Below are 11,986 nucleotides of genomic sequence, written 5' to 3'. Positions count from 1 at the left end.
GTGGGTTTGCGGTGAATCAGGAGGGATTGAGGTTCATGTTTGCTGGGAATTTATGCTGAAATTCACTGGACCAAATTTTAGAAGACCCACAATGCCCTGCTTGGCCTTTTAACTGTGGTCATCAGGGTTAGAAAGACAGATAATGGGGGCTTTGTTATATCCAGTACCCTTACCCTAAAAGGTTGGGTTCCCAACAGCTATTTGTCAGTGTGTTGGAATAATTTAGGTAGATCTGACAGTCTCTGAGACAGTAGGGAGTGTTAGTTGCTATACGGTGCTATATTATGCTAAACTGCTGTGGACTGCAGTGTAGTGGGCTTCACAATCTTCTGTTGTGTAGTAAAGTATTGTGCCCCGAAGCAACACATATTCATTCCCCTTTTTGCCATAGCTGCCATTTACTTTAGACAAAATCCAATTAATTAAACATTTTAAGCAGGTGTAAAGTGAGAGGCAGAGGTTCTGCACGTGAAGGCAGTAGGGGACGAGTATAATATGTAGGAGAAAGCGGTGGTCAGACCGCACCATCCAGAGATCCGGATGTCTATCTCAGAGTTTACAGCTACAGCACATTCAGAAGGCAGTTGAGTGGCTGAAAAAGATTTCCTCTTCTTCCTTCTCCAAATCACAGAGCAGCCAGTTGTCTGCAAGTGCTACTAATGCACCATCTTTCTCCTTCTCTTCTGCTAAGCCCCACTATGAGGACTTGGTGGAACTATTTGATCACACAATTACTAACTTGCTGCAGGAGGATGATCTTGGTCATATGCAAGCATTCCTCCTTTCAGGAAATGATGATGAGAAAGAAAGAGCCATGACTATAGAGGGAAAAGATGGTTCAGCCACATAACAGTCAGGGGACATCAAACAGGGAGCAACAAGAGGCAGTGATGTTCCAACAGCTGAAGCTTACTGTGAAATGAGTTCCAGCAATGAGGTGGGGGTGATTCATGAGGTGACAGGCTGTCCCTGGGTGCCATCGATTGGAGGAAGAAAAGTCCTCAGGGAGTGTCAGACCACCAGAAAGTGAATGTTTTGTACAGAGCCAGGGGAAGCTTGCAAAGGACTAGAGGAAGCAGCCATCCTAATCCATCTGGCAGCACTGCCCCACAGGTAGAGGCCACTGCTTTGCCCAGGGCCAGTCCACAGAGCTCTGCATTGTGGGCATGTTTAACATGCCTGCTGACAAAAACACCATTCTTTGCAGCACCAGTCTGCAGCATATTAGCCGTTGTAAAAGTACCAGCCATTTGTGTACTACATAAATGAGTAAACACCGGACTCTGCACCACAGAGCTTGGTGGCATTTGCACCTCAATGAGACAAGTTGGCAGCAAAAGACACACACTTCTTCTCATTCCTCACTTTCTGCATCTCCCCCCTTCACAACTTTCTCCTGCTACAACATCTGTGGCCTTCAGCGACAGGGAGGGAAGTTTCAGAGGCTTAGGGTACACCACATCAAGCGGGGAAAAGGGCCATGGGGCCATGCTGAGGAGGGTCAAGTGAAGGTCTGAACCTCTGCAGAATTCTCCTAGACCCACCCTCACTGTCTCCAACAGCATCCTTCCCAATGCAGGTGTCTCTTCTGCAGCTGCTGAAGCAGAAAGAAAAAATGTCCCCAAATCTACCCTATGCAAAACTGGTGGCTTTGCAGCTGCTCCCATTCCGGCTCAAGGAATTGGCCCTCTTCTGCTAGTTTATGCTACACCACAGTGGCAGGTACCCAGCCACCATTCTTTTGCCTAGAAGGACATCCCTGCCATGAACCGGCATGTGGAATGTAATGGACCACACTGTCAACGAAAATACTGTGCTGGCAGTTTGACCCCACGCTGTCTTTAGCCAGGCAAGGTTGTGTGAGACAATGGTACTAATCTGTTGGGCGTCCTTCATTTTGGAAAGTGGCACATGTCCTCCACCTGGTGGTGCAGCAGTTTATCCTGAAGTACCATGGCATCCAGGAGGTTGTTCATCAGGCCAGAAGGGTTTGCAGGCCCTTTAGGTGGGTATACCGGGCCATGGCTCACCTGGCAGAAATTCGGCATCAACATCAGATACCTACCAAACGCCTCATCTGTGACACCCCCTACAATGGAACTCAACATTGGCCATGCTACAGAGGCTGTACCAGCACACCATGAGTGAGTACCTGTGCAATTATGGTATGAGAACAATTTCATCCGGAGATTTACAGGGTATCTGGGGTTCTTTTCACCGCTCATCATTCAGGATGCATGCAGCATTTTGGCACCTTTTAAAGACACAACCAAAGTGGTGAGCAGTCGTGAGCAGCGGTGAGACAGGGATTAGTGATACAATCCCTATTGTGTACCTCCTGAAGCACACGCTGCATGGATTAACAGGCTAAGCACTAGAAGCACAGCAACAGCAGGAAGAGGAGGATGAATTGCTGTCTCAGAGCAAGCAGGATCCTTTGCCTACTGCCTCCATCCTTCTGAAGCAGAAGCAGCAGGTGGACTAGGAGGAATACAAGCAGGAGGGTTGGGATGGTGGCAGAGAAAATGAGGCATAATTCAAATGGGAATAATTCTTCTCTTCCACACTGAACTAGGTTAAGATTAATACAGACAGTGTTGCTCTCAGCAACACCAAAGACCCAGTTCAACAAGAAGCGGCCAAAATTTGCTCCATGTATGGCCGGCTTTCCACATCCAAAATCAGATGCCAGAATACGGTGTCACCGAGGCTGTCTGTAAAAACTGTGCTATTATGTAACACCACATACAGCTTAAAGGCATCTCCCAAGCATGTAAGGGCTGGTATTCTTTTCATGTCTCCCTCGAAGCCACTGGACAATATTTAAAGAAAAAAAAAATTTTTGTGTTGCTAAATGTCCCCCGAGGCAGTTTGCCTATTAGCCTAAAAACTGTCCAGAATTGAACAGAAGAATCTCCCCCCCAAATACACACCTTAGACTTTAATGGGATTTTGGTGAATTGAATCCAGGTAAATTCGTTCATCACTAGTCTCCATCCCCAAGCCCCACATAAACATAAGTTTTCCTTCCAGACAGGTATCATATCTTATCTACCTTTAGACACACAATTTCCACTACAGTGAAATTGCTGTCTCTGTAATACATTAACAAAGGCATTTCCTTAATTTTGCTGCATTCTCCCATTCTCCGGCACAGCCAACATGCATCTACATGCCCAAAGTCATATTTTAAACTAGCATAACTCCCAACAGTCCTTCATTGGTGAATCTATCCCTCCTCTGGAACCAAATATCCCTGTCAATTATTTATCTTCGAATGTCCCTCTTTTAGCTCCCTCCATCAACATTCTAATATATTTTATTAAATACAACCTTTCCTTATCACTACATATCTAATTTTTGTTATCACTGGGTTGCTGTGCTACTCGATGCAATACAATTGGATCATTGCTGGTGGAAGATGCCAGTAGGGTGCAGTATATAGCTTCCTGAAAACATCGCAGCACCCTGCCTTAGTCCTCCTCACAGAAGCCTCCAGCCCTGATGCAAGCATTGGGCTGGCTCTTGGGAAGAGTTATGCAAATATCGAAATGCCTTGATAGGTGGATATCAGTCTGGACGACTGGGCATTGCTAGGCAGGTTGTAGCTACATGCAGACAGCCCTCACATGTGATTCTGAGCCTTCATAATTGAAAGCGTAGAAATCCAATGAATGGAAGTGGTGGGTCATGAACAGTAAGGCCAGGAAGGAGAGAGCTAGATAACCTTGAATGTCATACAACCAGAGAAATGGTGGGGCTCTGTCTGAGCTGCAGCATCTTCTAATGCACACTGTAGAAGCTCACAGTGTACAATGAAATCATAGCAGTATAGGAGAGGAGGAGCCTGTACAAATGTGCAAGACTGAAGGTATGGTTGGAGTTGTGCTAAAGTTTCCTCCTTCCTAGATTACTGCACTGGTTATTTATAAACATTAACATAAAGGAAATGTAAAAGTGAATAAAAGCTTCAGTAGGTTTAAAGGAGAACTATGAGATGAGTGATTTCCACTCACCTCATAGTTCTAGCCAACCTGTGACAATGAGACTGTCACAGGTCGGCTCAGTAGATCGGGAGGTGAGCGAACACATACCAGGTTCGCTCACCACTCGATCCTGTCACGGCTCTCTGCCGTGCCAGGGGGAGGGCTGGATTCCCCTCTCCCCGCTCCGATCTGCCAGCGCTGACTGGCGGAACGGATGGGGGAGGGGTCGGGTACAGCTGGCTCTGCCTCTAGATAGGCAGAGCCAGCTGTCACTCACGCAGCTGGGCGGATCCCGTCATCTACGTCATGATCTGCTCCGGCTGCGGCGTCTCAGTATACTGCAGCTCGCGGTATACTGAGCTTAGGGTAACGGGAGGACGCTAGTTTGTGTCCTCCCGTTACCCTTAGGAGAACTATGGGGAAAAACACTGATCCCATAGTTCTCCCTTAAGTAATCATTGTTGTGCATTCATTTTTCATGGTCTGCGTGGTCTTGAGGCATAACAAGGTGTGTCCATTACTGAAACATTCTGTCCCTCTTTCCCAGAAGGCTGAAAACATGAACTAGCAATTCATTGTGTGGCACCTTTACAGTGCTGCAGCTCCGAAATAGGCCAGGAGAGGTGGCAGAAGCTAGTGATTGTGGCAGGCATCACTTTTTTTGTGGGGGGAGGGGGGAGCAGGTGACACTTTAGTCTGTAGCATCAGCAGCAAGGGTTTTGTAGTCATTGGCAATCTAAGATTGCTTCATTTTGATGAAATACTACAATTATATTAGAATTAAACCCAATTACTAAAATATAATATACTGTAAGTGTTAACATGTTAAGATGTTTCAGTCTTTCTAAATATGCAGCTTTCAATAAAATAATACCTGGAGATCCTGCCAAGAAGGTCTTTGTTTCAGCACTTCCTGTTATGGAGTGGCTACTGTCTACTGCATTGTGACCCTGTCAAAAAAACAAATGCGACGTATCGGAACCTTGCAGGGAGACGCTTTGACTTGATGAAGGAACCCTACGAGGTTTTGAAATATCACATTGGTTTTGTGACTTTAACCAAATTCATATGTTGGTGACATATCTAATGATCCAGCACCCTACTCACAAGGTGAAATTTTGGTATATAGTGCAGTGGCAATATCTTGATGAATTCACCTTGTCACATGCGTCCCTGATGGAGACAACAAATGGCCACGCCAACAGACATTGCTCAAACATGTGAGTGTATAAATGGGAGGCACTAAGATCTCGTTATTAATGTCCAGCATTCGGAGTCAGACTCTCCTTTGTATCACTTAATTGCTTTGATGTGGCTGTTCCCATAAAAAGTACCCCCAAAGTGAAGAGGGGGCCTTATCTAAATTCAGTTGGAAAACACCACAAATGGTGTAGTCCAAAGTAGTTACCTTTTGTAGAACTTTAGTTATCTCATATCCTTAAATCCAAACATTCCTGAAGGGACCAAATTTACAAGCCCTAATGAAGGGGGATTCTGTGGACCCCCATAATGCATTGAGTGCTTTAACCTGTTGGTCATTTGTTTATAAAAAAAACTGCTTTGGACCATTTGTGGCGGTGCCCCTGTTGTTTTCCACTGAATTGCTCAGACATAGTCCACCATTGTGATCAGGAAGTCCTTAACAATGATGTCCAGCCATGATGAAGTAAGTGCATGTAGATAGAAAGTTGCTGGAGAAAACCAATGGAGATTAGCAACGCTGAGATGCCAAAAGGATGACAAAAGTTTAAAGTTGCATTTTATGAAAAAAACACAATTGTATATGATGATTAGGGGGGAATTTATAAAAACTGGAGAAAACAGAATATGGAGCAGTTGCCCCTGGCAACCAATCAGCAACTCTCTTCAGTTTGCTCAGGTAAGATATGAAAATGAAAGATAGAAGCTGATTGGCTGCAGTGCAAATCTGCTCCAGTTTTGATAAATTCCCCCAACAGTACTTTATCAAACTAAATGTCAGCCAGTTAAAATGTAGATCTACTTGAAAAATGTGGATCTACACCTAGCAAAATCCTGCGTATGCAGAGTATATAGCCAGGATTAACCTCAAGACCTGTTACTACATATTTATGCACATATTAAATTATAATTGGCTGAAAGGGAACAATGGGCCTTGTAGTTCCACCAAATCTCAAGTGCAATCAATAAAGGGATGAATTATAGATCATCCACCCAGCTATACGCTGGGCAAATGCCATTTGCACTGCATTCTCAACACTAGATGGAGCCAAGGGAATTTCCTATGCTATTATATGCTATATAGGTGCTATTACAGCCTTAATCAGTAAGGACATGGCAATGTGAAAGTACAGAACACAGGCAATGTGAAAGTACAGAACACAGAGTAACCAATCAGAATTCATTATTTGTGTTTTCTGGAAACCTAAATGGACTGTTTGCTATTACAGGATGATGATGGTGCCATTGCAGGACCATTATCACTGTTCTTTGCATTGCCACATCTAACTTTTTATTATCTAAAACACAGTGTGAAGATGGTTTTCTCTCTCAGTGTCCTCCTAGATATAAGATGGTGATACACCTTTCATATCATGGCATTGCCAATGTTAGATAAAATTATTGCTTAGAAGTGGTACTAGCTGAGTACCTCTGATGATTTACATTGCTGATATGTTATATACAGGGCTTGGAATGGAATCATAGTTCCTCACTAATTAAATGAAATCATGAAACTGCTCCTGGTCCCTTTACACGTGCGCTGTCCAATCCGTCTTAGTAGGGGATCCATAGACTGATCCACTGCTGAGTTGGATCAGGACGGATATAGATGTTACATATGTAACATCCGTTTGCATTCAGATTTCCTTCCATCTTGGGATGGAGGAAAAAATGACCTTTGTAATCACTATGGGTGGTCAGATCTAAACGGATGTACGTCTGAATATCCACCATTAATTCAGGTCAGTAGAAAAAGACCTTGAGGCGAACGTTTTGCATTTGGTCCAACGGACCTCAACTGACTCGGAAGTATACGCCTGTCTGCTTACATCTGTCAACCCACATATATGTATCTCTGCAATACTTTGTTGATCTGTTTAATCATGGGTCAAAAACTGACTGACTGAACACCTGTGTCCAAGGAGTCTTAAGCAGTGTTTCTCAACCAGGGTTCCATGGAACCCAAGAGCTCCACTTGAGGTTTCTGGGGGTTCCTTGAGCAGTGAGCAATGGTGCAACCACCTACAATGACCACCGATGCAAAGTGGGAAATGTCCCACTAGCCACCAATGCAAGGGGTCAATTCTACACTAACCACCAATGCAAGAGGTAAATTCTAAAATGACTAGCAATGCAAGGGATCAATTGTACCCTGACAACCAATGCAAGGGGTCAATTCTACACTAATCCACAATATAAGGGGGGCATTTGCCACTAACTACCAATGCAAGGGGTCCAACAAACATGAATGCACCCCAAAGTGGACGTATATAGGTGAATGCCTGTCCGCTTACTTGCAGTCGCCCACATGGATGTACTCCAGTCCATCTTATCATGGGTCGAAAACAGACTGACAGAATGCCAGTGCACAAGGGGCCTTAAGCAGCATTTCTCAACCAATGTTTCATGGAACGCTAGGGTTCCCCCATGAGGTTGCTAGGAGTTTCTTGAGCAGTGAGCAATGGCGGATTTATCTTCTGCCTACACTGTCCACCAATGCAAGAGGGAAATTTTCCCCTAACCACCAATGCAAGGGGTCAATTCTATACTGACAATCAATGCAATTCTACACTAACCACCAGTTCAAGGGGTCCAACGAACCTGAATTGACCCTGTGGTGGACGAATATAGGTGAATGTCTACCTGCTTACTTTCAGGATGTACTGCAGTCCATTTTGATCTGTCTTATAACGGGTCAAACACAGACTGACAAAACACCAGTGTGCAAGGGGCCTTAAAGGAGAACTATGTGGTTAGGGCTTTTCCCCATAGTTCTCCTTAGGGTAACGGGAGGACACAAACTAGCGTCCTCCCGTCACCCTAGGCTCAGTATACCGCGAGCTGTAGCTCGCGGCATACTGAGACGCCGCAGTATACCGCGAGCTGCTGTTTGTGGTATACTAAGACGCCGCAGCTGAAGCGGATCCCGACAATTGTGCCGGGATCCGCCCAGCTGCGTGACTGACAGCTGGCTCTGCCTATCTAGAGGCAGAGCCAGCTGTACCCGCCCCGTCCGTTCCGCCAGTCAGAGCTGGCGGTTCGGAGCGGGGAGGGGAGATTACAGCCCCTCCCCTGTCACGGCAGAAAGCTGTGACAGGATCGAGAGGTGAGCGAACGCCGGTATGTGTTCGCTCACCTCCCGATCTACTGAGCCGACCTGTGACAGTCTCATTGTCACAGGTCAGCTAGAACTATGAGGTGAGTGAAAAGCACTCACCTCATAGTTCTCCTTTAAGCAGCATTTCTCAGCCAGGGTTTTGTGGAACCCTAGGGTTCCCCCTGAGGTTGCTAGGAACTTCTTGAGCAGTGAGCAATGGTAGATCAATCTTCTGCCTACACTGTCCACCAATGCAAAAGGGACATCTTCCACAAACCAACAATGGAAGGGGTCAAGTCTACACTGACCACTAGCATTAGAGAACACCACATTGTTTACTGTCTTCCTTTCTTTTCTGCAGTTATTCATTTCGAGACTATTAAAAATTATTTTTCGTATTGAATTGCTAACAAAATTATCTGCCCTGGGAGTCAAATATGCCACAATACTATTTTTTTTTTATTACAGCTATCTAAGCACAGTGGCATAGTGGTTAGCACTTCTGCCTTGTAACACTGTAGGTCCCTGGTTCAAATCCTGGTCATGACACTATCTGCAAGGAGTGCTTGTGTGGGTCTCCTACCACACTCCAAAGACATGCTGGAAGGTAAATTGGCCCTGTGTGCATGTGAGATAGGAACCTTAGATTGTAAGCACCTTGAGGGCAGGGGCTGATGTGAATGTAAAAATTGTTGGTGCTTTATATAAATACCTGTAATAAACATTTACAAAAATATTCAACTTGTTGATCATGTTGTTGTACTGCTGTAGGTAGAATGTTTTTTAGCAGAAAAACCTGAAAATTATTTCAAGGGTTCCTCCAGTTAGGTCAGAAACACACTGCAGACTCTGGACAGCTAGTGAAAGGAGCCCAGACAGCTCCTGTGCTGCTAAACAAAGATCTGAACACGTTCCAGTGTGACTCTGTGACTAATTTCCTTTATTGATCCAGGAGGTTATTTAAGCAGTGCCATCTATGTGTGAAGGTGACTATTGGATATTGCTAAAGTAACTCCACTCTCCAGGCAAATGGTGAAACAGGATAGTACATTAATCATCTCTATAAATACAAATTATTATCTATTGCATTTCCTGTGCCTGCAGAGGCTCTTGAATTATACATTATGCCCTGTGGGAACATTGTTTTCTGTTTGCATCATTGCACAGTTTACACTGACCATACACACAGAATTTTCATTGATTATGATCATTTTAATCAATTAGATGTCTAAAAAGATTGTTCAAGGCAACACAAACAGTAACATCACTTTTAAAATGTAAACATTATAGGAAACAGTAAAGAAAAATCTAAAGTGATCATTTCAAAATCGATTGATTACTCCATACACCACAAATCTTGCTTGAAAAAAATTATAATTTTGCAACCTATCCTTGATTTGATCCTCCAAAATTGGACAAAACGAATCCTAATGGTTGTAACAATCGATAACAGAATAGATCAGTATAATAAAACGACTGTTTTATCAAATGATCGGATCAATATGTGTATGGCCCACACTTACACTTAACACTTACATAGACAAGACATGCCTCTTTTGAAAACTGTAGACTTTTCCAGTTGATCTTGGGCATGGAGAATACTCCAAGAGCCTGTATGACTACAAGATAAAAACCACATAGCAAGGTGGTGATTCCTGCCCCTTGCCTTACAGTATAACACGTGCCACTGAGGAGGAGTTATACTGGTCATACACATATCGATTTTTCATGTGATCAAGCAGTCCAATCACTTTAAGCAGACATATATCGGAAACACCCATATGATGTAACGCAAATGATAAATTTGTCTACATCGATCCAATCTCTTGCAAAACCAAACAAAAACTGAAATTGATTGTTTAAGAATTAGTTGATTGCTCCCATTACCACATGACTGGAAAGCAATTCCAATTTTCTCAGACATCCAAGCTCTTTCAATTCCTAGTCAAAAACGATTGAAATGATGGTGAAAATGGATCGATAACTGTTAGATTTAGAAGTTTGAAATGATTGATACGGTCAGTGTATGGCCAACATTAGGATCACCACGAATGTTACAATCTGACTAAGAAATCTATTAGCCCCCATTGAGCTCAAGCTTTTTCTGGGGATTTTGAAGTGCTAGGAGGAGGTGGTTGTTATGCACAAAAATTGGGCACTATGCACATTTTTCAGGTGCTAACATTGAAGTCTACTTGTATAAGGTCATTTACCTTTTCGACCTTCAAGTGACAGACACAAAACTCAAGTGTGAACAGAAAATAATGGTATTCTTCAAGTTGAGCATTGTCGAGATTTCGGTAAGACACGACAAAGCATAAATGGAGGCATATATAGTGCAGGAGCTTGCCTGATACCGATTAATTGTATAGTTTGGGTAGGTCCTCATATTACATAGTTTGGGTAAATCTGCAGTTAATTGTACAAAGATTCTATGGTCAAATTGTAACACCTATGGTGAGCTTTGAGCTTTAATTAGAAACAATTACTGATCCTATACTAAGGGTATACTTCTACTTGCATAGAATTACAGATACACAAATGACATAGACCGCTAGGGAGACTAGTACGCTCTATGAGCAGCCTGCTTCTGCATCAATGGACTCGTCATATGTGTAATACACCTCCTCACACCCTACGCCTCCCAAACTAAGTTCAGTGTAGTCCCAAACTTTTCACTGCATGCTACAGCCAGGATGGATGAATGAATGAACTTGGGAGCCAGCAGCAAGCACCGTGCACCAACCACAGCTCCCTGTTAGTGATCAGTGCCTAGTGGTCATGCTCACAGTGATTCTACTTACCCTATCTTAATATAGACAATCCCCAGACTTAGAAAGATATGAAAGATCCAACGTCTCGTCTTCTTGTTCATATTCCTGGATTAGGAAGGGGGATCCAAAGCGTTCAGAGCCGGCAGTTTGGGGGGCGGGGGGGGTTCTGTTAGTTCATAGACAACAGGAGATCCAGGTCAAAGTATCAAAGGCACAGCACACCAAAAAACCAAAGCCCTTTAGTGATGAGATCAGACAGTGAGTGTTTGTAAATTTTTGTCACACGTGGAGTTCGGTGATGCAGTGAGCGTGCAAAGCTCACCCTTAGTACTTCACCATCACCCAGTGCATGTCTCCTTTCAGCGTCTTCTCCCACTGGGGCATGTATTTGCAGCAGGGGGGGGAAAAAATAAGAAACTTAAAAAAAAGCAGGGGGGAAAAAAATCCACAGGACATTCACCTGTTTCCAGAAGAAGAAGGTTTGCAGCCTGCGTCGGCGCTGAGAGTGGATTTCATGGTGAAGAGCCAGCAATCTCTTCATGTGATAATCAACAGGTAGACAGCTTGGCCAGTGTCTCCCGAATACCTGAAGCTGGAACACTGGGATCCTGTTTCACTGCATGCATTCCTCCTGTGTTGTGAATCTCCAGCTCGGGCTGTCTGTCAGGCAGTCCTTTAGCAGGGTGTGTAGTATTCCTCAACTGTAGTATGGACAATGCTGCAGGGGGCTGGTTATATCTGTTTACCACTCATATCACAGCCCCTCCTTCTCTACTTAGGCTTCTGATCTTTTAATTTTGCGGCGGATTCTTCCTAAAGTTATGCCAGGCATATGTAACATATTGTTCCCACCGGATTCTGACAGCTCCCTTTCCCCCCCCCCTAATGAAAGTCAGTGACAAGCCAGCAGATGAAGACTTTGCCTCTAT

The 11,986-nt window shown here is 44.0% G+C and overlaps 1 protein-coding gene across 1 annotated transcript in view; it reads right to left on the bottom strand.

The window, feature by feature from the left end:
* LOC108785476 (protein Wnt-7a) overlaps positions 1-11,341 on the bottom strand; it is a 54,835-nt gene extending 43,494 nt beyond the window's left edge. The window contains exon 1 of the mRNA XM_018554558.1: positions 11,088-11,341. Within this exon, the coding sequence (XP_018410060.1) occupies positions 11,088-11,158 (71 nt within the window). The 5' untranslated portion in view covers positions 11,159-11,341. The remainder of the gene's footprint in view (positions 1-11,087) is intronic.
* Between the last annotated feature and the right edge of the window lie 645 nt (positions 11,342-11,986).

The sequence above is a fragment of the Nanorana parkeri genome, unplaced genomic scaffold (genome assembly GCF_000935625.1).
Source record: "Nanorana parkeri isolate BGI_ZX_2015 unplaced genomic scaffold, ASM93562v1 scaffold164, whole genome shotgun sequence".
NCBI classification, from domain to species: domain Eukaryota; kingdom Metazoa; phylum Chordata; class Amphibia; order Anura; family Dicroglossidae; genus Nanorana; species Nanorana parkeri.
Note: the sequence above shows the minus strand (reverse complement) of the source record. Positions and strands in the feature narration are given on the sequence as shown.